The following is a 22,461-nucleotide window of genomic DNA, read 5'->3' as shown; positions in this document are numbered from 1 at the left end:
ATTTTCAAAGTAGACAAAACAGTCTTCTATTGGAGGAAGACGCCATCTAGGACTTTCATAGCTAGAGGGTAGAAGTCAATGCCTGGCTTCAAAGCTTCAAAGGACAGGCTGACTCTTGTTAGGGGCTAATGCAGCTGGTGACTTTAAGTTGAAGCCAATGCTCATTTACCATTCCAAAAATCATAGAATCCTTAAGAATTATGCTAAATATACTGTGCCTGTATTCTATAAATGGAACAAAGCATGCTGTTTATGACATGCTTTACTGAATATTTTAAGCCCACTATTGAGACGTACTGCTCAGAAAAAAAGATTCTTTTCAAAATATTACTGATTATTGACAATGCACCTGGTCACCCAAGAGCTCTGATAGAGAAGTACAACAAGATTAATGTTGTTTTCATGCCTGCTAAAACAGCATCCATTCTGCAGCCCATGGATTTTGACTTTCAAGTCTTATTTTTTAAGAAATATATTTTGTGAGATTATAGTTGCCATAGATAGTGATTCTTCTGATGAATCTTGGTAAAGTAAATTGAAAACTAGAAAGGATTCACCATTCTAGTTGACATTAAGAACATTTGTGATTCAGGGGAAGGAGTCAAAATATCAACATTAACAGGAGTTTGGAAGAAGTTGACTCCAGCCCTCATGGATGACTTTGAGGGGTTCAAGTTTCAGTGGAGGAAGTAACTGCAGATGCAGAAGAAATAGCAAGAGAACTAGAATTAGAAGTGGCTGAAGATGTGACTGAATTGCTGCAATCTCATGGTAAAACTTGAACAGATGAGGGGTTACTTCTTATGGATGAGCAAAGAAAGTAGTTTCTTGAGATGGAATCTACTTCTGCTGAAGATGCTGTGAAGATTCTTGAAATGACAGCAAAGGATTTAGAATGTTACCTAAATTTAGTTGATAAAGCAGCAGCAGGGTTTGAGAGGATTGACTCCAATTTTGAAAGAAGTTCTAACTGTCAGTAAAAAGCTATGGAACAGCATCACGTGCTACTCAGAAATAGTTCGTGAAAGGAAAGTCAATCCATGTGGCAAAGTTCATTGCTTTATTTTAAGAAATTGCCACGGTTACCCCAGCCTTCAGCAACCACCACCCTGCTCAGTCAGCAGCCATCAATACTGAGGCAAGGTCCTCCACCAGCAAAAAGATTACAACTTGCTGAAGGCTCAGATGATGGTTAGCATTTTTTAGAAATAAAGTATTTTTTAATTATGTTTTTTTTTTAAGTCCTAATGCTATTGCACACTCACTAGACTACAGTACAGTGTGAAAATAACTTTTATATGCACTGGGAAACCAAAAAAATTGTGTTGACTCACTTTATTATGATATTTGCTTTGTTGTGGTGGTCTGGAACCAAACCCACAACATCTCTGAGACATGCCTGTATGTGTTGTGATACACAGTACTAGCCACTACCTGGGCATAACAATGAGTAAAAAATCTGCCCCTGCCCTCAAGACCACTAGAATTTATGGTCTAATAAAAGAGAAGAAAGAAGATGATTACATTTCTGTGAAAGAGATGCACAAGGTGATATGAAAACAAAGAGAAAGAGCACCAGTCTAGACTGGGTATTTGAGAATGGAAACTGGCAGATTTTCTGGAAGATATAACATCTGTATGAGCTCTTAAGAATGAGTAAAGGCTGATTAGGCAAATAAGTTAGGGAAGGTGTTCCGTATTAAGGGAGCTACATATGCGAAGGGTCTGAGGGGCAGGCTTAGTACATTTAAGGGCCATAATTAGTCGAGCACCATGGAATAAGCATGATGAGGGTAGTGAGACAGGGGTTAGAGTAGGAGGTGGGGGTTAGTTGATGCAGAGCCTTTTATGCTATGCTACAGCTTTGACTCAATAAGGAAGGGTTTGGGAAACTGCAGTAGAATTCAAAGCAAGGAATGCTCTGATCCAATTTGTGATTTAGAAAGGTCACTAGGATGGCAGTGTAGAAAGTAAATTGGAAGGGTAAGTGTGGAGGCAGAGAACTGATTAAGAAGCTGTAGTTGATGATCTGGGTGATAGTGAAGGTCTGATCAAGGTAAAAGCAGTAGGGGCAGAGGAAAATAAAAGAATTCAAGAGATTTTAAGAAATGATGACTTGGAGACTTATAGGATGTAGGATGATGGAGAGAAAGGAGTCTCAAATGACTGCCAGATGATGTTGGTGTGGGAGACTAGAAGGATGGCATTCACTGAAATGAAGACTGTTGCAGGGAAAGCTGGTATATTTGGAGTGATGAGTTCCACCTTAAGTTTGGTGAATTTGAGGTTCCTGTGGAACAACCAAAGGCTTGGAGCTCAGGTAGAAGGAGATGTATTTGGTTCTATTTTATAGGTCTCTGATGGCTTAAAAGTCCTTCTCCAGATAGTACCATCACCACCCAATTTATCCAGGAGTTACTACTTTTCCTTGTTTTTTTTTTTTTTCTTTTCCCTTGCTGTACTCCTTGGGGGAAAACATTTATATTACAAGTACATACTTAAAATAGACATAAGCTTGGGAGCTACTACCCTCTTTCAGATTAAATGGACTGACAGTCCCAATGAAATAAGCCAAGAGAACCCACTGCCTTTAACAAGTAGTTGATGGGTGCCGTTTACTTTAGCTGGCAAATGGAAATGCCCACCCTCCTTTGTCATAATTAATCTTGAATTATGCCAGTTTGAATTATGTGAGATGTCCAAGCATCACCCCTCGCCTAAGATGCAACACCTCTGTAAATGGATCGAGATATGCAGAATGGTGTACCACTCTGCCTCTCCTGCAGGCTCAGCGGTATGAGGCAGCATCTACAATTTATGGACCACATACTCTGTCTGCTTACATCCAGCTCTTCAGAGTCCTTGCTAAGGCCATTGCTACGGTAATCAAAAATTGTATGTATGTGTGTTTCAGGGGTGGGGAGATGCAGAGGAAAGCAAAAGAGAACATTAGCTTTGAGTGTTTGCTTTCTTTGAAAACTTTTATATGTAAAAAAATTTATAGCTATTAGGTGTCTCTAAGAAATGAAATGTAGTAAATTCAGATTCAGTTAACATCTTTTGGTGGTGACAGCTTTATTCATATAATTTATCTCATCCTCACAGTCATCGTGGGAAGTATGGAGGTATCATTTTTTCCCATTTTTCAGACGAGCAAATAGGTTCTGAGATGGTAAGCGATTAGGCTCGTTATAAGTGGGAGGTGGACCGATATTCTCTAATCTTAGCCAGATTCTCTCCAATCACTTCACAAGCTGAGCAGGTCATTAATTCTGAGACGCCTATTTTCCACATTGTAACCTCTCTGAAATTGGCACGCATCTTCCAATCAGAGGAAGCTTACAATTATAATCAGTAGCATGTTTTTACCTTCTTGGTGGTTCAAAATAATAAAAGTTGTTATAATCAATAGAAGTTTAGATTTGAAGAAGTACAACAGTACCTTGAAATGTACATACATGTTGTAACTACACTAAACTAGTTTACTTAAAGGAACATCACTTGTAGAAATCTTTTCTTTGGGATAACGTTATTTATAAAGCCGCACCCTGGTGTCGGAAGATGAGTCAACAAGCAAGATAAAGAGCTTAAAATAATAAACAGACCTTTATATAATACCATACAAGCCCCAGTAAAGGCTGTGAAACAATTTGGCATAGCAAAGACAATAAAGCCCTTTCAAAGAAAGAGCTTGAATATATTAAATCGAAACAAATGAAATTGCTGTTTCTGTAGGTCAAAACAGTTGAATATTGGTAATTTCATATACCTCCACCTAATTAGTTGCTGATTGTGTGTTTGAAGTTTCAGTTCAAGGTATATACTTAGGATATATTTTAATTACTTGATTATTGTTTTATCATAACGTTCCTCTCAGTTTTAGGTCTGATACTTTTTTTCAAAGTAGAACTGTTCTTATTTTTCATCATAAAAGCTATAACTATTTGGAGAATATTCAGATTATACAGAAAAGTATAAACCTATAACCCATCCCTAGAGATAACTGCTGTTTAACTTTTGCAATCACAGGTCTATAGCTCTTCCCATGGAAATAGATTTTTCAAATTTTGTATTGATATTTAGGAAGAAATGTGTGATTTCATTTTGTGGAAATCTGTTTCACAGTCAATTTTATGGTTATGTGTCTAAGACTAGTTACATGATCTTGGAAAAAAAAAAAACCACCATCTCTCCAAGTCTGTTTTCTTATTTATAAAATGGGAATGATAACAAATAGGTATTAGGACTCTTGTAGAGATTAAATATATAAAGTGAGCATTAAAGTACATTAAATACATATGAAGGGCTGTTTAAAATTTGAGATCATCATTCGATGACACTATTAAAGGCGGCAAATTTTGTGGGAAGCATAGATCAAACCAGTCAGGATATAGGCTGATTGTAAATTTTAAATTAAAAATGTATTTACTATATTTTCTAATTAGCACAGAGAGGGATTTAGGAAAAAAAGCTTGGTGCTGACTCTGAATAAGAGGGGCTCAATACTTTTTAAAAATGAAAAGAATAATTACAGTGTCATGTTACAAAGGCTTATTATGTGTTAGGCTCCTGTCCAAAGTCGTACAATTAAAAATGGCTGTCCCAGGATCTAAACCTGTGTAGCAGGCTTCCCAGTTTACGCTCTGATCACTGGACTCTACTGTCAGGGGAGTGAAAGTGTTGCCTATGACCAAAGCTTTCTTCTAGTGACAAAAGTTTAAATTATGGACTTCTAGGTTCACATTTTAGCAAGATTCCACATTTTGTTACAGTAGTTAGCTCTTGGAGAGTGTGTGTGTGTGTGTGTGTGTGTGTTTCCTTTAATAAAGGCATTTCTAGGGCTGAGGGTCTGGGGAAAGGGTCTTTGACTCCACATTGTGCGCTCCTTAAGCAAATGTTCTCTGTTCTAGGACTCAGTAGCCAACCTGAGCAGTGGTCCAGAGCCTCCATTTTTCAAACAACTGATAACCACTTTAATTCCTAACATTGCGGATAGAGCACCAAAGGGCAAAACTTTTGGGGATGTCCTGCAGCCGGTGGAACCTAAATACAGAGTGGTAAGACTCACAAAGAGATCTTGGAATTCTTCGGAAGCCTGTGTTTGGGGATAGGGAGAAAGATATTTAATGTCACCACTGACCTCTAATCATGCCAGAGACCAGCATGATAATGCTGGTTAGCACTGATAATTTTGACAATTGTTATCTCTGAAGAGGCTCTGCAAACATTAGAATGGGGAAATATTTATTTTTCAGGTGATAATTATGTAAATTTAAATCTCTAAAATCCAAATTATTCCTTTTCTTCTCAAATGGATGGTCATGGAACAATTCATTGGAGCTCTGAAAAGTTGTCTCTTAAGTCAAGAGCAGGTAAAAGCACATAGAAATGAAGCAGGATTTGTGCTACTACTATTTTGTATTCATCTTTTGTCCTGCAACTTTGCTAAATCATTTATTAGTTCCAGTTGATTTTCGGGGGGGGGGGTGGATTCCTTAGAAATTTCTACATATAGTATCATATCACCTCCAAATAAAAACAGGTTTACTTATTCCTTTTTTGGATTTCTTTTCTGGATGCCTTTAATTTTTTTTTTTTAATTGCGCCGGTTAGAATCTCCAAAACAATGTTGAACAGAAGTTGTGAAGCAGGACATCCTCGTCTTGTTTCTAATCTTAGGAGAAAAAAGTATTCAGTCTTTCACTATTAAGTATGTTTTATTTAGGATTTTTGTGGATGCCCTTTATCAGGTTGAGAACGTTCCTTTCTATGCCTAGTTTGTTGCGAGTTTTTATGAATAATGGGTGTTGGATTTTTTCAAATGCTTTTCTATGACTACTGAAGTGATCATGTGGTTTTTGTCTTTTATTCTATTAGTATGGTATGTTGCCTTAGTTGATATTTCAGATATTAAATAAATACCCTTTAGTATATATATATAGTATATATGTTTTTAGATATTAAATAAATACCCTTGTGTGTGTGTGTGTGTGTGTGTGTGTGCGTGTGTGTGTGTGTAGTAGCTAATCCTTTTTGTATGATGTTGAGTTTGGTTTGCCAATATTTTGCTGGAGAGTTTGTACTCATGTCCGTAAGGGATATCTGTAGTCTTTTCATGTGTTTCTTTGACGGCCTTTTGTATCAGGATGATACTTGTCTCAAAGAATGAGTTAGGAAGTATTTCTTCCTGTATTTGCTGAAAATGTATGCAAAAGATTGGTATTATTTCTTCTTTAAATATTCAGTCAGATTTACCAGCAAAGCCATGTGGACCTGGGCTTCTCTTTATGGCAAAAATTTTAATTACTAATTGAATTCCTTTACTTATTATAGGTCTATTTAGATTTTCCATTTATTCTTCAGTCAATTATATGTCTTTCTAGGAATTAGGTTTGTCTTTACGAATCTATTATCTTTCTAAGAATTTGCATCTTTCTAGGAATTTACCCATTTCATATAAGTCGTCTAATTTGTCGGGATAAAGTTGTTCATAACATTCTCTTATAATCCTTTTAATTTCTATAGGATTGATAATGATGTCCCCTCTTTCTTCCTGGTTTTGGTAGTTTGTGTCTTCAAAGAACTAGTTTTTGGCTTCATTGATTTTATCTATTGTTTTTCTGTTTGCTATTTCATTGACTTTTGCTCTAGCATTTTATATCCTTCCTTCTGCCTGTTTTGATATTATTTTGCTCTGCTTCTCATTTCTTAGGGTGGAAGCTTAGGTTATTTTCATGTTTTAATGTACCTTTTTTATTCCTCTGTTGATTTTTTTTTTTTTTACTATGTTTATAGTTATTTTCCTACTAGTTGTTTTAGGGACTCAAAAAGGAAAAAGAACTCTGTTTCTCCTCTCAATACTACTCTCAATACTTCTGACAGCAGATGTGTCAAGGTTTCTCCCACACCAAGCAATTCTCTAATTCTCTGTGGACACCAACTGGGTGTTCTACAATTCAATTCAATTCTGACACTGTCTACTTGGGGTTAGTGCAGACCCCGCAGGTTAAGGGCTCAGTCCCACAAACTGCACCCACCCTCCTCCACTCAGACATGAATGACAAATCCAAATTGTCACCTGTGCTTCTGACTGACCGGCTATAAATTGGAGATTCCTATGACCCCCTCCTTGGGTTTAATAATTTGCTAGACCAGCGCACAGAACTCAGGAAAACAGTTTACTTACTTGATTATCAGTTTATTATAAACGGATGCAACTCAGGAACAGCTAGGTGGAAGAGATGCATAGGGCAAGGTATGGGGGAAGGAGCACAGAGCTTCCATGTCCTGTTCAGGCATGCTACCCTCCCAGCATCTCCACTCATTCACCAACCTGGAAGCTCTCTGAACCCCATGCTTTAGGGATTTTTATGGAGGCTTCATTACGTAGGCATGATTGACTAAGTCATTGGCCGTTGGTGATTAACTCAACCTCCAGCCCCTTTCCCCTCCCTGGAGATCAGCCATAAGTCATCTCATTAGTATAGAAAAGACATATCACTTCAGAGAGTCCGGGTTTTGGAGCTGTGTGCCAGGAAATGGGAGACCGAATATGTACATCTTATTATGTCACAGGGCTATAATATACATCTTAACTAATCACAACCTACTTCAATGTAATATTAACTTTATTCCAAAAATATAGAAAGATTGCTCCAATATATCTTTTTTCTGTTCCTATCCTTTGTGATATTATTGTCACATGTATTACGTCTATATATAAATGTAATAATACAGTGTTATAATTATTGTTTTATACAGTCATATGCCTTTTAAAGAAGTTAAGAGAAGATATGGAAAAGTATATTTATATATTTTTTATTTACCCACGTATTTACCACTTCTGATGCTCTTTATTTCTTCTTAAGAATTCGAATCACCATCTAGCACCATTTCCTTTCAACCTGAAGGACTTCCTGTAGTATTTCCTATAAGACAGTTCTGCTAACAACAGATTCTGCCTTTGTTTATCTGGAATGGCTTTATTTTGCCTTTATCTGTGAAAAATTGTTTTGCTGCATCCTTGGTTGAGAAACTTTTTTCTTTTATCACTTTGAACATGTTATCCTGTTGCTTTCTGTCCTTCCATCTCTAAGTCAATTGTTCATCTTAGTTTAGTGTCCTTGTAAGTAATGAATCATTTTTCTTTTGCTGCTTTCAAGATTTTCTTTTTATCTATGTCTGCCACCAGTTTTCTACAATGTATCTAAATATAAATCACTTTGTGATTATCCTACTTGAGGTTTGTTGAGTTCCTTGGATCTGTAAGGTAATATTCATCAAATCTGGAAAGTTTCCAGTTAGTATTTCCTTCAGAAATTGTTTTTGTCCTTTTCTCTCTTTCTTCTAATTCTGGGACTTTTTTTGTGAATGTTGGCGTACTTGATGTTGTCCCATTTGTCTCTGAGGCTCCATTAATTTTTCTTCAATCTTCTTTTTTTCTTTCTCTCCTACATATAGGATAATTTATATTGATCTATCTTCTAGTTCACTCCTTTCTTCTGTCATCTCACATTTGCGATTAAGCCTATATAGTGAATTATTCATTTCAGTTGTTGTGATTTTCAACTGCAGATTTCCAATTGGTTCTTTTTATTTGTTTGTTTATGTTTTATTGAGGTAACTAGTTTATAACATTATATAAATTTAAGGTGTACATCATTATATTTTGACTTCTGTATAGACTACATTGTGTTCACCACCAAAAGTATAGTTTCTCTCCATTACCATTCAAATGTGCCCCTTTACCCCTTTCACCCTCCACCTATCTGTCTTCCCCCTCTGGTAATTACCAATCTATTCTCTGTATCTCTGTTTGTTTGTTGTTGTTCTTTAATCTTCCACATATGAATGAAATCATATGGTATTTGTCTTTCTCCATCTGACTTGTTTTGCTTAGCATAATATCCTCAAGGTCGATCAATGTTGTCACAAATGGCACGATTTCATCTTTTTTATGGCTGAGTAGTAGTCCATTGTATGTATCTACTACATCTTTATCCAGTCATCTGTTGATGGGCGCTTAGGTTGCGTCCAAGTCTTTGCCATTGTGAGTAATGCTGCAATGAACATAGAGGTGCATATATCTTTTTGAATTAATGTTTTCAAGTTTCATGTTCATTGGATAATACCCAAAAGTGGAATAGCTGGGTCATATAGTAGTTCTATTTTTAATTTTTTGAGGAATCTCCATACCGTTTTCCATAGTGCCTGCACCAATTTACATTCCCATCAGCAGTGTATGAGGGTTCCCTTTTCTCCACATCCTCTCCAACATTTATTTCTTGTCTTTTCAATAGTAGCCATTCTGATGGGTATGAGGTGATAGCTCATTGTCGTTTTGATTTGCATTTCCCTAATGATTAGTGATGCTGAGCATCTTTTCATGTGCCTGTTGGCCATCTGTATATCTTCTTTGGAAAAATGTTTGTTCAAATCCTTTTCCCATTTTTTAATTGAGTTGTTTGTTTTTTGTTGTTGTTGAGTTGTCTGAGTTCTTTATATGTTTTGGAAATTAACCCCTATTGGTTATATGATTTGCAAATATCTTCTCCCAGTTGTCAGTTGTCTTTTGTTTTGTTGATGCTTTCCTTTGCCATGCAGACGTGTTTTAGTTTGATGTAGTCCCATTTGTTTATTTTTGCTTTTGTTTTCCTTGCCTGAGGAGATATATCCAAAAAGATAATGCTAAGACTGATGTCAAAGGGCATACTGCCTATGTTTTCTTCTAGGAGTTTTATGGTTTCAGGTCTTATGTTCAAGTCTTTAATCCATTTGAGTTATTTTTTTTGTATGTTATAAGAGAGTGGTCTACTTTCATTCAGTTTTCCCAGCACCATTTATTGAAGAGACTTGCCTTTCTCCATTGTATGTTCCTGGCTCCTTTGTCAAAAATTAGCTGTCCGTAGATATGTGAGTTTGTTTCTGGGCCCTCAGTTCTGTTCTATTGATCTGTATGTCTGTTTTTCTGCCAGTACTATGCTGTTTTGATTACTACAGCTTTGTAGTATAATTTGAAATCAGGGAATGTGATACCTCCAGCTTTGTTCATTATTCTCTTGGTTGCTTTGGCTGTTCTGGGCCTTTTGTTGTTCCATATCAAATTTAGGATTCTTTATTCTACTTCTGTGAAAAATGTCATTGAGATTTTGATACAGATTACATTGAATCTGTAGATTGCTTTAGGTAATACAGACATATTAACTATGTTCATTCTTCCAATCCATGAGCACAAAATATCTTTCCATTTCTTTATGTCTTATTCAATTTCTTTCAAAAATGTCTTATAGTTTTCAGTGTACAGGTCTTTCACGTATTTGGTTAAATTTATTCCTAGATATTTTATTCTTTCTGTTGTGATTGTAATCTTGATTTCTCTTTTTGCTAGTTTCTTGTTAGTGTATAGAAATGCAACTGATTTTTGTATGTTGATGTTGTACCTTGTAACTTTATTGTATTTATTATTTCTCATAGTTCTTTCATAGATTCTTTAGGGTTTTCTATATATAAAACCATGTCATCTGAAAATAGTGACAGTTTTACTTCTTCCTTTCCAATTTGAGTGCCTTTTATTTCTTTTTCTTGCCTAATTGCTTTGGCTAGGACTTTCAATACTATGTTGAATAAGAGTGGCAAGAATGGGCATCCTCTTTTGTTACTGTGCTTAGAGGGATAGCTTTCAGTTTTTCGCTGTTCAGTATGAGGTTAGTTGTGAGTTTGTCATATATAGCCTTTATTATGTTGAGATACATTCCTTCCATACTCCTTCCATACCCATTTTATTAAGAGTTTTTATCATAAATGGATGCTCAATCTTGTCAAATGCTTTCTCTGCATCTATTAAGACGATCCTGTGATTTTTATTCTTCATTTTGTTAATGTGGTGTGTAACACATTGATTTATTTGTGGATGTTGAATCATCCTTGCAACCCTGGAATAAATCATACAAGATCATGATGTATGATCCTTTTAATGTATTGTTGTATTCAATTTGCTAATATTTTGTTGAGGATTTTTGCATTTATATTCATTAGTGAGATTGGCCTGTAATTTTCTTTTTTTGTTTTGTCCTTGTCTAGTTTTGGTATCAGGGTAATGTTGTCCTTGTAAAATGAATTATGAAGCATCCCTTCCTCTTCAATTTTTTGGAAGAATTTGAGAAGGATAGGTATTAAGTCTTCTTTGAATGTTTGGTTGAATTCACCATAGAAGTTGTCTGCTCCTGGAGTGTTTTCTTTTGGAAGGTTTTTGATTACTGTTTCAATCTCCTTACTAGTGATTGGTCTATTCAGATTCTCTATTTCTTCTTGATTCAGTTTTGGAAGGCTGTATGATTCTAATGATTTATCCATTTCTTCTAGGTTATCCAATTTGTTGGCATATAGGTTTTCATAATATTCTCTTAAAATTCTTTGTATTTTTGTGGTATTCATTGTCATTTCTCCTCTTTTGTTTCTGATTTTATTTGAAGCATCTCTCTTTTATTCTTAGTCTAGCTAAAGGTTTGTTAATTTTGTTTCTTTTTAAAGAACCAGCTCTTAGTTTCTTAATCTTTTCTATTGTCTTTTTAGTTTCTATTTCATTTATTTCTGCTGATTTTTACTATTTCCTTCCTTCTACTGACTTTGGGCTTTGTTTGTTCTTCTTTTTCTAGTTGCTTTAGGTATAATGTTAGATTGTTTATTTGAAATTTTTCTTTTTTCTTAGGTAGGCCTATATTGCTATAAACTTCCCTCTTAGTACTCCTTTTGCTGCATCTCATAGATTTTGTATGTTGTGTTTTCATTTTCATGTGTCTCCAGGTATTTTTTTATTTCTCCTTAGATTTCTTCATTGATCCAACAATTGTTCAGTAGCATGTTCTTTAGTTTCTACATATTTGTGACTTTTCCAGCTTTCTTCTCGTAGTTGATTTCTCATGTCATAACATTGTGGTCAGAAAAGAGACTTGATCTGATTTCAGTCTTCTTAAATTTATCAAGACTTGTTTTGTTTCCCAACACATGGTCTATCTTTGAGAATGTTCCATGTGTCTTTCAGAAGAATGTATATTCCGCTGCTTTTGGAGGGAATGTTCTATATGTATCTATTAAATACCTCTGGTCTAATGTTTAGTTTAAGGCCCATGTTTCCTTTTAGACTTTCTTTCTGGATGATCTATCCATTGATGTAAGTGGAGTACTACAGTGCCCTATTATTATTGTGTTGTTGTCAATTTCTCGTTTTAGATCTGTTAATAATTGTTTTATATACTTTGGTGCTCTTATGTTAGGTGCATATATATTAATAAATATTATGTCTTCTTGATGGATTTATCATTATATAATATCTATCTTTGTCACTTGTTATCTTTTTTGGCTTTAAAGTCTATTTTGTCTGATATAAGTATGGCAACATCTGCTTTCTTTTGGCTGCTATTTGCTTGGAGTATCATCTTCCATCCTTCCACTGTGTTTGTCTTTAGACCTGAGATGCTTTTCCTGGAGGCAGCACATTGTTGGGTCTTGTTTTTAAATCCATCCAGCCACTCTGTGTCTTTTGATTAGTGAATTCAATTCATTTACATTTAGGATGATTACTGATATATAAGAACTCAATACTGCCATTTTGTCTTTTGTTTTCTGGTTGCTGTATATTTCCATTGTCTCTTTTTCCTTGTGTTTCTGTCTGCCATTTCAGTTTCGTGATTTTCTGTGATGTGTTTCTCAGTTTGCCCTTTTTTTTTATATTTTGTGATTTTGCTCTGAATTTTTGTTTTGTGGTTACCATGAGGTTTGTATAAAAGTTCTTAGTTAAGATAGTCTTGTTTCTGCTGATAGCTTCTTATCTTCCTTTTCTTATGAAGGTTCCATACTTTTCCTCTTCCCCTTCTATGTTTTTGTTGCCGCAAATTATTCCTTTTTGTATTGTGAGTTTGTTACCAAATGGAAGTGGTTATAATTATTTTTGATGTTTCCTTTCCCTTTAACGTTTATCTTATAATTAAGTGTTTAGTGACCTATTCTGATACATAGTTACAATTTTCTGATTCTGTCCATCTATTTATCACCTTGCTCAAATCTTAGTACACCTTTGCCTTTTGGTTCAGGTGGCAGAGCTCTTTTCAACATTTCTTGTAAGGTGGGTCTTGTGGTAGTAAACTCCCTCAGCTTTTGTTTGTCTAGGAAAGCCTTTATTTCTTCTTCATATCTGAAAGATAACTTTGCTGAATAGAATATTCTTGGCTGACAGTTTTTATCTTTCAATATTTTGAATATATCATTTCACTCTCTCTTGGCCTGTAGAAGTGTTTTTTCTGCTGATAGCCTAGTGGGGGTTCCCTTGTAGATTATTGTGCTTTTTCCCCTGCTGGCTGTCTTTAATATTCTTTCTTTGTCATTGACTTCTTACAGTTTTATTACCATGTGTCTTGGAGAACGTCCAAGGGATCTTCCTTCCCCAGTTTTGGGAAGTTCTCAGTTATTATTTCTTTAGGTCCTTCTAGTTCTTCTATCAGCTATTATTTCTTTAAATAAGCTCTCTGCTCCCTTCTCTCTCTTTTCGCCTTCTGGGATGCCCATTATCCTTATGTTGCCTTTTCTAATGGAACCAGATAATTCTCATAGAATTTCTGCATTAAAAAAAAGTCTTGGTTCTCTCTCCTCGTCTATCTGCTTCATTTTTAGATTTCTATCTTCGAGCTCATTAATTCTCTCTTCAATATTGTCTGCTCTAGCTCCAATGCTTTCTAATGCATTCTTTGTCTCACTTACTGAGTTCTTCAGCTCCAGAATTTCTGTTTGGTTGTTTTTTAGAGTTTCTAATCTCTTTGGTAAAATATTCCTTCTGTTCCTTGGTTTTATTCCTAAGCGCATTGAACTGCCTTTCTGAGTTTTCTTGTAGCTCATTAAATTTCTTCATAACAGCTATTTTGAAATCTTTATCAATTAGATCACAATCTTCCATGACTTTATGTTTGGTTTCTGGAGAATTGTTATTTTCTTTTTGTGATGCTGTGTTACCATGGCTTTTAGTGGTGCTTGCTGAGTTGTTTCTCTGCTGGTGCGTTTGTCATAGCAAACAGTTTTCTTACTTAGCTGTAGCTTTGTTTGTTTTGATTGAAACTTTTCAACCAGTTGGAGATTAGACACCTTTCTTTTGTTTTTCAGTAGATGGTGATGTAATGCTAGTTTTGGGTTTCTCTTACCTGAGCTGCCTCTGGCTATATTTGGGGATCTACACCTTCCACCCTCCACTGCCTCTGTTCAGGGTGTCACCAGTACTCTTGTCAAGGCCAACTGCACCTATGGGGATCACTGATGTCTTGCTCTTGCTAGTGTCACTGCTGTCACTGATTTCACTGTTGGGGGTACAGGGATGGCTGATGTCTCTGCCACACCTGGGATCACCTGAGTCGGAAGCGCCACTGCCATGGTGGGGAGAGGGAGAGTGGAGAGGGAGTTGGGTTCACGGGGTACCACCTCTGCTATTGCCCATTACCTTGTGGTCGCAGACTCCATTATGCTTGAGGTGTCGGCATTCTGTGCATGAGATGTTGGCATTCTATATGTGCCTCTGACACTGCTACCAGGCTCTGAGCCACGGCTGGGAGTCTGGGATCAGGGGGCTCTGCCTTTGCTGCTGCTTTACCTCCTGTGGCCACAGGTGCTGCCATGGCTGGCTGGCTGGAGTTGCACACGTGCCTCTTCTACTGCCCACCAGGTTCTCTGGGGTTGAGGACAGCTGGCTTCATTTCTGCAGCTGGAGGTCCAGGGTCCTGGGCACCACCTCTGCTTTTTCCCTGTCTAGACTCCTCTGTGTGCTCCAATCCACTCACCTTTGTGTGTAACAATGTGTGGATTTCTCTGGCATCCTGGTGTATTGGGCAATGTAGCCTTCGTTGGGTATGGATGTTGTACTAGCTGTAGACTAAGGGAGAGAGACAAAGGGATTCTCTTATGCTGCCATGATGATGACATCTTCCTAGTTCTTTTTAATTACTTCTCTTCATTGAGATTTCTTATTATTATCATCATACTTTCCTTTAATTTTTTTATACATGATTTTATATTAGTTCTTAGAACACTTTTATAATAACTGCTTTGAAGTCTTTGTTAACTCTAACATCTAGGGGCACAGAAAGGCAGTTTGGTTGCTGCTTTTTTCCCTTAGCATGAGTGGTACTTTCTTGTATGCACATCTGATAATTTTTTTGTTGAATACTGAATTTTTTGTTATATTGTAGCAACTCTGGATTCTAGCTTTACCTCCCCATCCCAGAGTTGTTGTTTTTGTTTGTTTGTTTGCTCATTTAAAACTTGACTGAACTAAATCAGTAAAGTCTGTCTCTCTTGCAATGTTTGGTTGTTGATATGTTTGCTCAGTTTTTTATTCTTGATTTTAGTTTTAAGTCTGGCTCTTAAGGTGTTGCCTTTGTGATTATATAACTTAATGTTCCATCAAATATTAGTCAGAGTTTGTGCTCCGATGCCTCAAGGAATAAGAATTTCAATCTCTGCTTATAGATCTGTGTGGGTTAGGGTGTGCATTCAAACTTCAGACCATGTTCCAGTTTTCTCTAGCTTTTAATTTCCACTGGGCTCTCATGTTCCTCTGCACCTACCTACAGATTCCATTGGCCAGGGATGTGTGGGTGTCTTGGGCTCAGTATGATCTCTGCTGTGTATGCTCATAGCCTCTGGTTAATCTAGGATAGGAGGAGAGCTCATTAAGACCACTGTGGTTATCATACCTCCAAAAACACAATTAAATCCCTAACTAGTCGACCAACCGTGCCACTAGCCCTCAGTGTTTGCCGTCCACTGAGATCACCACTTTAAATGGCTTTGTTCCAAATAAAATGAGTTCCTTCTGGCAGTAGCAGCAAAGCTGTTGATTTCACAGCCTTCTTCATTCTGGTTGAATTACAGTACCACAGAAGATGGGAGCAATCCTAGGCAAGAATATCAAAGATTTGAGCTGTTCTTACCCTAAGTTTAGTAGTTTTAGTGCATAAATATATCTCAGTTTTTGGTTGATATCCAAAGTGACAAAATGGTTATTTTTGACAGTTTTGTCTAGATATATAGTTTGTTTTGGGGGAGGGGACATATTGACCTCCTTACTCTGTCATGTCACAAGTTCCTGTTCTATACCACTCCCACTTGAATTGGCATGTTGTATCTGTAGTGGGGTTATTTCTCATTGTTAATATGAGTGTGAGTAAACATGGAATTGTGAATGCAGAAAAAAATCAAGGAAAAGAATGCTTTGAAGGATTAGGACAATTTGGCTACCTAGACATGAGATATAAAGTTTATTTTTTAAATCAACCATTATATTGGCTGTGGGCTGATTGCTCTATAAGGGATATAGTGATTTTTTGCAGGAGATTCTAATTGATTAGTTGTTGGAACATTTTGTTAACTGTTGGTGAGATTGGCTAATTTGGTAATCTCACTGGTGAAAATGAAGAAAAGGAGATAAAGTAAATTGATGACAGTCATTCAGGGGAGTTAAGAGTAAAATAAACAATTGAGTAGAATATCCCTGTTTGGATGGTCATCATTGATTCTGAATCCATGGAACGTTTTTATTAAAAAATGGTTTTAATATGAGCTAGGTCTTGGAGGATGAGTAGGAGTTCACTGTGCCCATCAAGACACGTCGCCTCTGGGGTGTATAGACTGTAGAGGGCTTAAGGTGGAGCAGCAGGTGGAAACCTTCTTGTAGAAGGTCTTCTGTACCATGATAAGTGAAGGTAAGACTTGTTTGTTAGTTTTGTATTTTAAAAAACCTTTATGGATGAATAATTGACACACAATGAACTATACATATTTAAAGTGTATAATTTGGTAAATTTTCACTGTTAAGGCTATTTCTTTTTGAGTGATCTTTGGTAGTTCCTATATTTCAAGAAATTCTTCTATTTCATTTTGTGTAAATTACTGAATTTATGAGCATAAATAATAATTTTAAATAATTTTTTCTTATTGTCTTTGGAATATCTGTAGAGTCTGTATTTATGTCACTTATCTCATTCCTGATACTGATAATTTGTGCCTTCTGTCTTTTTGTCTTGATCAGCCTGGCTAGCAATGTTCTTCCATTTCTCTCTTTTTCATTCTTGTGCTATTGTCATACGTTTTATTTCCATATAGGTTATTTCCATATAGGTTACCCTGGCTTATTCTTTTACCTTAAACAGTATATTGTCTATTAAAGAGATTTAAATAATAGGAGAAAAAATTATATTAACTTAAATATATACATACTTAAATATATACATATTTTATTTACTTAAATACATAATTTATAACATAAATTATGTTATATTAACAATTTCTAGGGCTCTTCATTTCTTTGTGTAGATCAGAATTTCCATCTAGTGTCATTTTCTGTTAGGTGGAAGGACTTCTTAACATTTTTATTTTATATGTTTGAAAATGTCTGTATTTTGCTTTCATTTTTGAAGGGTATTTTCACTGTTTATAGAATTCTTGGTTAGCAGTTTTTTCTTTTACTGCCTTACAGATGTTGCTCTACTGTCTTTCAGTTTGCATTGTTTTCAGTGAAAAATCTGCTGTCATCCTTATGTATGTTCTTCTCTGTGTAATGTGTCTTTTTTTCTCTTGTTGCTTTTAGAATTTTTTTCTTTTTATTTCTAGTTTTAAGCAATTTGACTTTAGTAGTCCTTGATATTATTTTCTTTATGTTCCTTGTGCTTGGTGTTCATTGAACTTCTTGGACTTGTGAGCTTTAAGTTTTCAGCAAATTTGGAAAATTTTGGCCGTTGCTTCTTCAAATATTTTTTCTACATCCCTTTCTTTCTTCTGGCCTTTGGAAACTCCAGTTACTCATATATTAGGCAGCTTGAAGTTGTTCCACAGCCCACTGCTGATATATTCATTTTCTTCCATCTTTTCTCATCTGTTTTTACTTTTGTGTAGTTTCTATTGCTGTGTCTTCAAATTCAGTTATCTTTTCTTCTGCAATGTCTACTTTGATAATTCTGTCTAGGGTATTTTGTTTTTGGATACTGTAGTTTTCATCTCTAGAGGTTTGGATTAGGTATTTTTTATATTTTTTACATGCCAACTTAACATGTTCATTCTTTCTACTAGCTTTTTGAACATACAGAATACAGTTATAAAAACTATTCTGGTGTCCTTGTCTATTAATTTTATCATTTATTTCATTTATGGGTCAGTTTTGATTAAGAATTTTCTCATTATACATAGTATTTTTCTGTGTTTTGTATACTTGATAATTTTTGATTATATGCCAGACATTGTGAATTTTATCATGTAGGTGCTGGATATTTTTTTGTTCCTATAAACATTTTTGAGCTTTGTTTTAGGGTATGAGTAAGTTACTGGGAAAGAGTTTGATCCTTTTGAGTCTTACTAAGCTTTTTAGGCAGGGCCAGAGCAACGTTTATTCTAGGGAAAATCTCTCTCATGTACACTGAGGTAAAACTCTTTTGAATTATGAGGTTTCCTAGTCTGACTGGTGGGAACAGGCTCTTTTCATAATTCTATATGAGCCTGGGATTATTCTAATTCTTTTCAGTGATTCTTTTCCTGGCTTCAGGTAATTCCCTTATGTGCATGCAGAATTAAGGGAAGCCTGCTGAAAATCTCCAGAGTACTCTCTCTGTTTAGCTCTCCTCTCTATGATACTCTCTTCTCTCTGTTACTCTACCCTGTGAACTCAAGACTATAGGGCCTTCATGGACTCCCACATCTATTCCTTTACTTAGGTAGATTGCCTGGCTTTGCTTGAATTCTGCCACCTTGTGCTGTGGCCTGTAAACTCTTTGAAGGCATTCTGTTCAGGCCATTGTAGGGGTCATCTTGTTTGTTTTCTGTCACTCAAGGATCACTGTTTTCATTGCCTGGTGCCCACTGTCTTTAAAACCATTATTTAATACATATTTGCCCAGTTTTTTTAGCTGTTTCATATGGGAAGGTAAATACACACCCTGTCATTCCATCTTGTATCTTATACATGAAAATATAAGGGTAAGTCAAGTATAAGTCATCCGTGGAAAGTTTTGACTGCTCTTATTTGATTCAGTCCATCTCCTATGTATGTTTGGGAGGAAGGTGTAAGAAAATATTAAGGGCTGAAGAAGCCATTTTAATGTGTGGTCACTAATATGAACTATAGCCCTAAATCTTCATCTATATCTGAATCTACCAAAAGAAATATTATTGGCTAAAAATTGTGCACTAATTTATTGGCTAAAAATTTCTTCTTTTTCCCTTTTTTTTTAGGCCTTTATTAAGTACCTTGTTTTGTTTATTCTGTGGACTTTTTTTTTTTTACTATTTTTTTTTTTAGGAAGATTGGCCCTGTGCTAACATCTGTTGCCAATCTTCCTCTTTTTCCTTTTTTCTCCCCAAAGCCCCAGTACATAGTTGTGTATCGTAGCCATAGAGTTGTAGCTCTTCTATATGGGACACCACCTCAACATAGCTTGATGAGCGGTGAGTAGGTCCGCACCCAGGAACCGCACCGACATACCCCGGGCCGCCAAAGCAGAATGCGCGAACTTAACCTCTATGCCACTGGGCCGGGCCTGGCTAAAAATTTCTGTGTCCATTGTTGCAAGGATATTTTCTCTAATATTCTCAGAAGATAGCTCATTTGGTTAAATAGAATAGAATCTATGCAAGTACACAGAATTGTAGAATATTTAATAAATAATGGCGCAAATATGAGCATGGCAAAAATTACTTTTGTTAGAACACTTAAAATGTGTTTTCATTTTCAGGGAGAAGTTGCTGAAGTTACATTTGTAGGTGCTAACCCAAAGAATTCAGCAGAAAATCGGGTAAGCATCAGTGATTTTTTTCTTTTTTTACAAATTAACATCTACTTTTTAGCTTTTCATTTACTTGAACATCCCTTTAGTTATTAACAACATAAAAATAAAATGTTCCAACTTGTTTTCACCTTATTTTGTAGGCATGAAACTGTCCGGTGGGTACAGTTAAATGTGCAATTGAATTTGGAAAAAAAACACACACGTTTAACTGGGTCTACTTAGGACCACATATAGCACAATGTGTAGAGAACTGCATTGTCTTTTGAGAAGATGTAAATTTGAATACAATCCCATTTATGTATTCCAATTTAAAAACTCTACTAAATTTGGTAACATAATCAAAAGGCCAAGAGTGAAGTGTATCTTTGGTTCCTTCCTACCCCCTCTTTGGCTCCTTTCCTCCTCCTCCAGCACTGCTGCCTCTGGTCCTACCTCTACTGTTGTGGAATGATTATGGATCCCTGGGTAGATGCTCCAGTGGCTTGGAGCCCTGGCCCATGTGCTTTGCTTTATCTTGCGATGGCCATTTCCCTACTGTTTGTGACTGGCACTAATGGGATATTTATTTATTAATGTTGAAAAATGATGCAGGAAATACATGTCCAATGTAAGAACAGACACTATAGAAGTGCTTAACATGGAATGTGAAAGTACACCTCTTTCCATAAACCTTTTTAGAGGTAATCACTCTTAATAGTTTGTTAATATCATTTCAGACTTTTTTGTTTTTATCATATTTAGGTATGTATATACATTGGTAACTTATCTATTAATAAAATGAAGTAATTTTACTCTTCTGTAACACCCTTAGAATATTCTTATAATTACACAAGAAATAACTGGACATATTCTAGTTGTAAAAAGTTAAACAATTAAAGAAATATATAACAGAAAAAAAGAGTAGGTATATGAAAGTGATTTCAAGGTCAGATATTTTACTGTGGCTGAGGATGCATTCACTCTATCATTCTTATGGCCATTCTTCCCAGGGCCTATTATTGTCACTTATAACCCAAAACACCTTGCTTCCAAATGAGTCTTCCCATTTCTGTTCATTAAAATATCATTCCTGCTGTGATAACAATTGCGGCATTATGACATTGTCAAATATGTCCTTGGGGAAAAATGTTCTACTGCTTGGATAGTCAACATGCACCTGTTTGAAATACTTTCTCTAGGCAGTCAAGCTATGTCAAAATATTTACATGTTTATAATATTATTTTCTGAAGATATCAAACTGTTGTAGCAAAACTGCAAGATTAGCTGTCATTTGATATCCTTGGGGTAGAGAAATACTATCATGATTATTGCCATGGAGAAGCAGGAGAGCAAAATGCTTGAAGCACTATAACGAGAATATATTAATCTCTAAGAATGCTCTGGGACTCAGCATAAAACAATTTCCAGTACCCTCTATTATTAGTAATCATCACATCCTCACCACTATTTATTGAATGCTTACTATTTGTAGGTACTACACTAAGTGCTTTACATACATTATCACATGAATCTAATTTAATCCTCACTACTACCCAATGAGTTACATTTTATTATCCCTATTTTACAGATGAATAATGACGCCTAGAAAGGTTAAGTAACTTGTATTAACTAATTGTGTATCTGGAAGAGATTAAGGTTGGGAGGTGGGGAAAGGATAGTCACATAGTTCACATATTCAGTGGCCTAGACTTTTCTCTAATCTGTACTCTAGACCCATATGCTAGGGCCCACCCTGTCTGCTACTCCATCCAGGCCTCCCCAGCTAGAATGGGAAGAAACAACTCTCTTCACAAGTCACTGTGGTTATGAAAACTTCTTTCTTGAATATAATCCATCAGTTGAGTGTTTAGAGAGGAATTTTAAATAATCCCAAGGCCAGCTGTAAATAAGTGATCCATTCAGCAAAGGTTTATTTGAATACTTGTAAAGGACAGGTATAAAGGGTTGTGATGGATAAAAATGAATTAGACTCAAGTCCTGCCCTTAAGAGCCACAATCTAAAGATTTTTGAGGAAATCTCGATTTTGAGATTGTGAGAAAATTAGAGATTTATGGCCTTTGTATCTTTTAATTTGTTATGTTATTCAAATCTGTGCTTTATTTGAATTCTTGGTCTGAAACAAATTATTATAGCAGTTTTCCAATGGGATAATAAAATCTGCTTATGCTGCAGTTTCTAGGAATCCCTTATGACAAAATATAGGGATTGCTTTTAACACCCCAGGACAAGGCAGATTTATGCATCCTTTTCAATTCTTTCATTTGGGAAGTTGTATTTACTAATAATTCATTTACTGGAGATGGAAAGATGAGGAAACTTGTCCATTTTTCCTCCAAATCTTGAGCTGACTAGAGAAAGCCTTGGAATATAGAGCAATAAACATGTCATGAAAAGGTTTGATTTGTGCCTTTTTTCAATCACAAGTTTTATTTCCTCTCCTCTCTGCCCCAATTTCCAAAATTTGCTATCAGCTCTAAAATTGTGCTTCATTCAATTTTCTAAAAAAAGTCATGGTTTTTCATAGACTGGATAAATTAACATTCTGGAGACATTGCATAGAATGTTAAGAGGAACACCTAAGAATTTGGATGAAATTCTAACACATTTTCATACAAGCTATTGGCAATTTAGTGTACAGTCAACAAGGG

At 35.7% G+C, this 22,461-nt stretch overlaps 1 protein-coding gene across 1 annotated transcript in view; it reads left to right on the top strand.

The window, feature by feature from the left end:
- Positions 1-22,461, top strand: part of ASAH2 (N-acylsphingosine amidohydrolase 2) — a 213,628-nt gene that overhangs the window by 76,478 nt on the left and 114,689 nt on the right. The window contains exons 19-21 of the mRNA XM_058543442.1: positions 2,787-2,882; positions 4,911-5,057; positions 19,758-19,817. Of these exons, the coding sequence (XP_058399425.1) occupies positions 2,787-2,882; positions 4,911-5,057; positions 19,758-19,817 (303 nt within the window). The remainder of the gene's footprint in view (positions 1-2,786; positions 2,883-4,910; positions 5,058-19,757; positions 19,818-22,461) is intronic.

The sequence above is a fragment of the Diceros bicornis genome, chromosome 6 (assembly GCF_020826845.1).
Source record: "Diceros bicornis minor isolate mBicDic1 chromosome 6, mDicBic1.mat.cur, whole genome shotgun sequence".
Lineage (NCBI taxonomy): Eukaryota > Metazoa > Chordata > Mammalia > Perissodactyla > Rhinocerotidae > Diceros > Diceros bicornis.
Note: the sequence above shows the minus strand (reverse complement) of the source record. Positions and strands in the feature narration are given on the sequence as shown.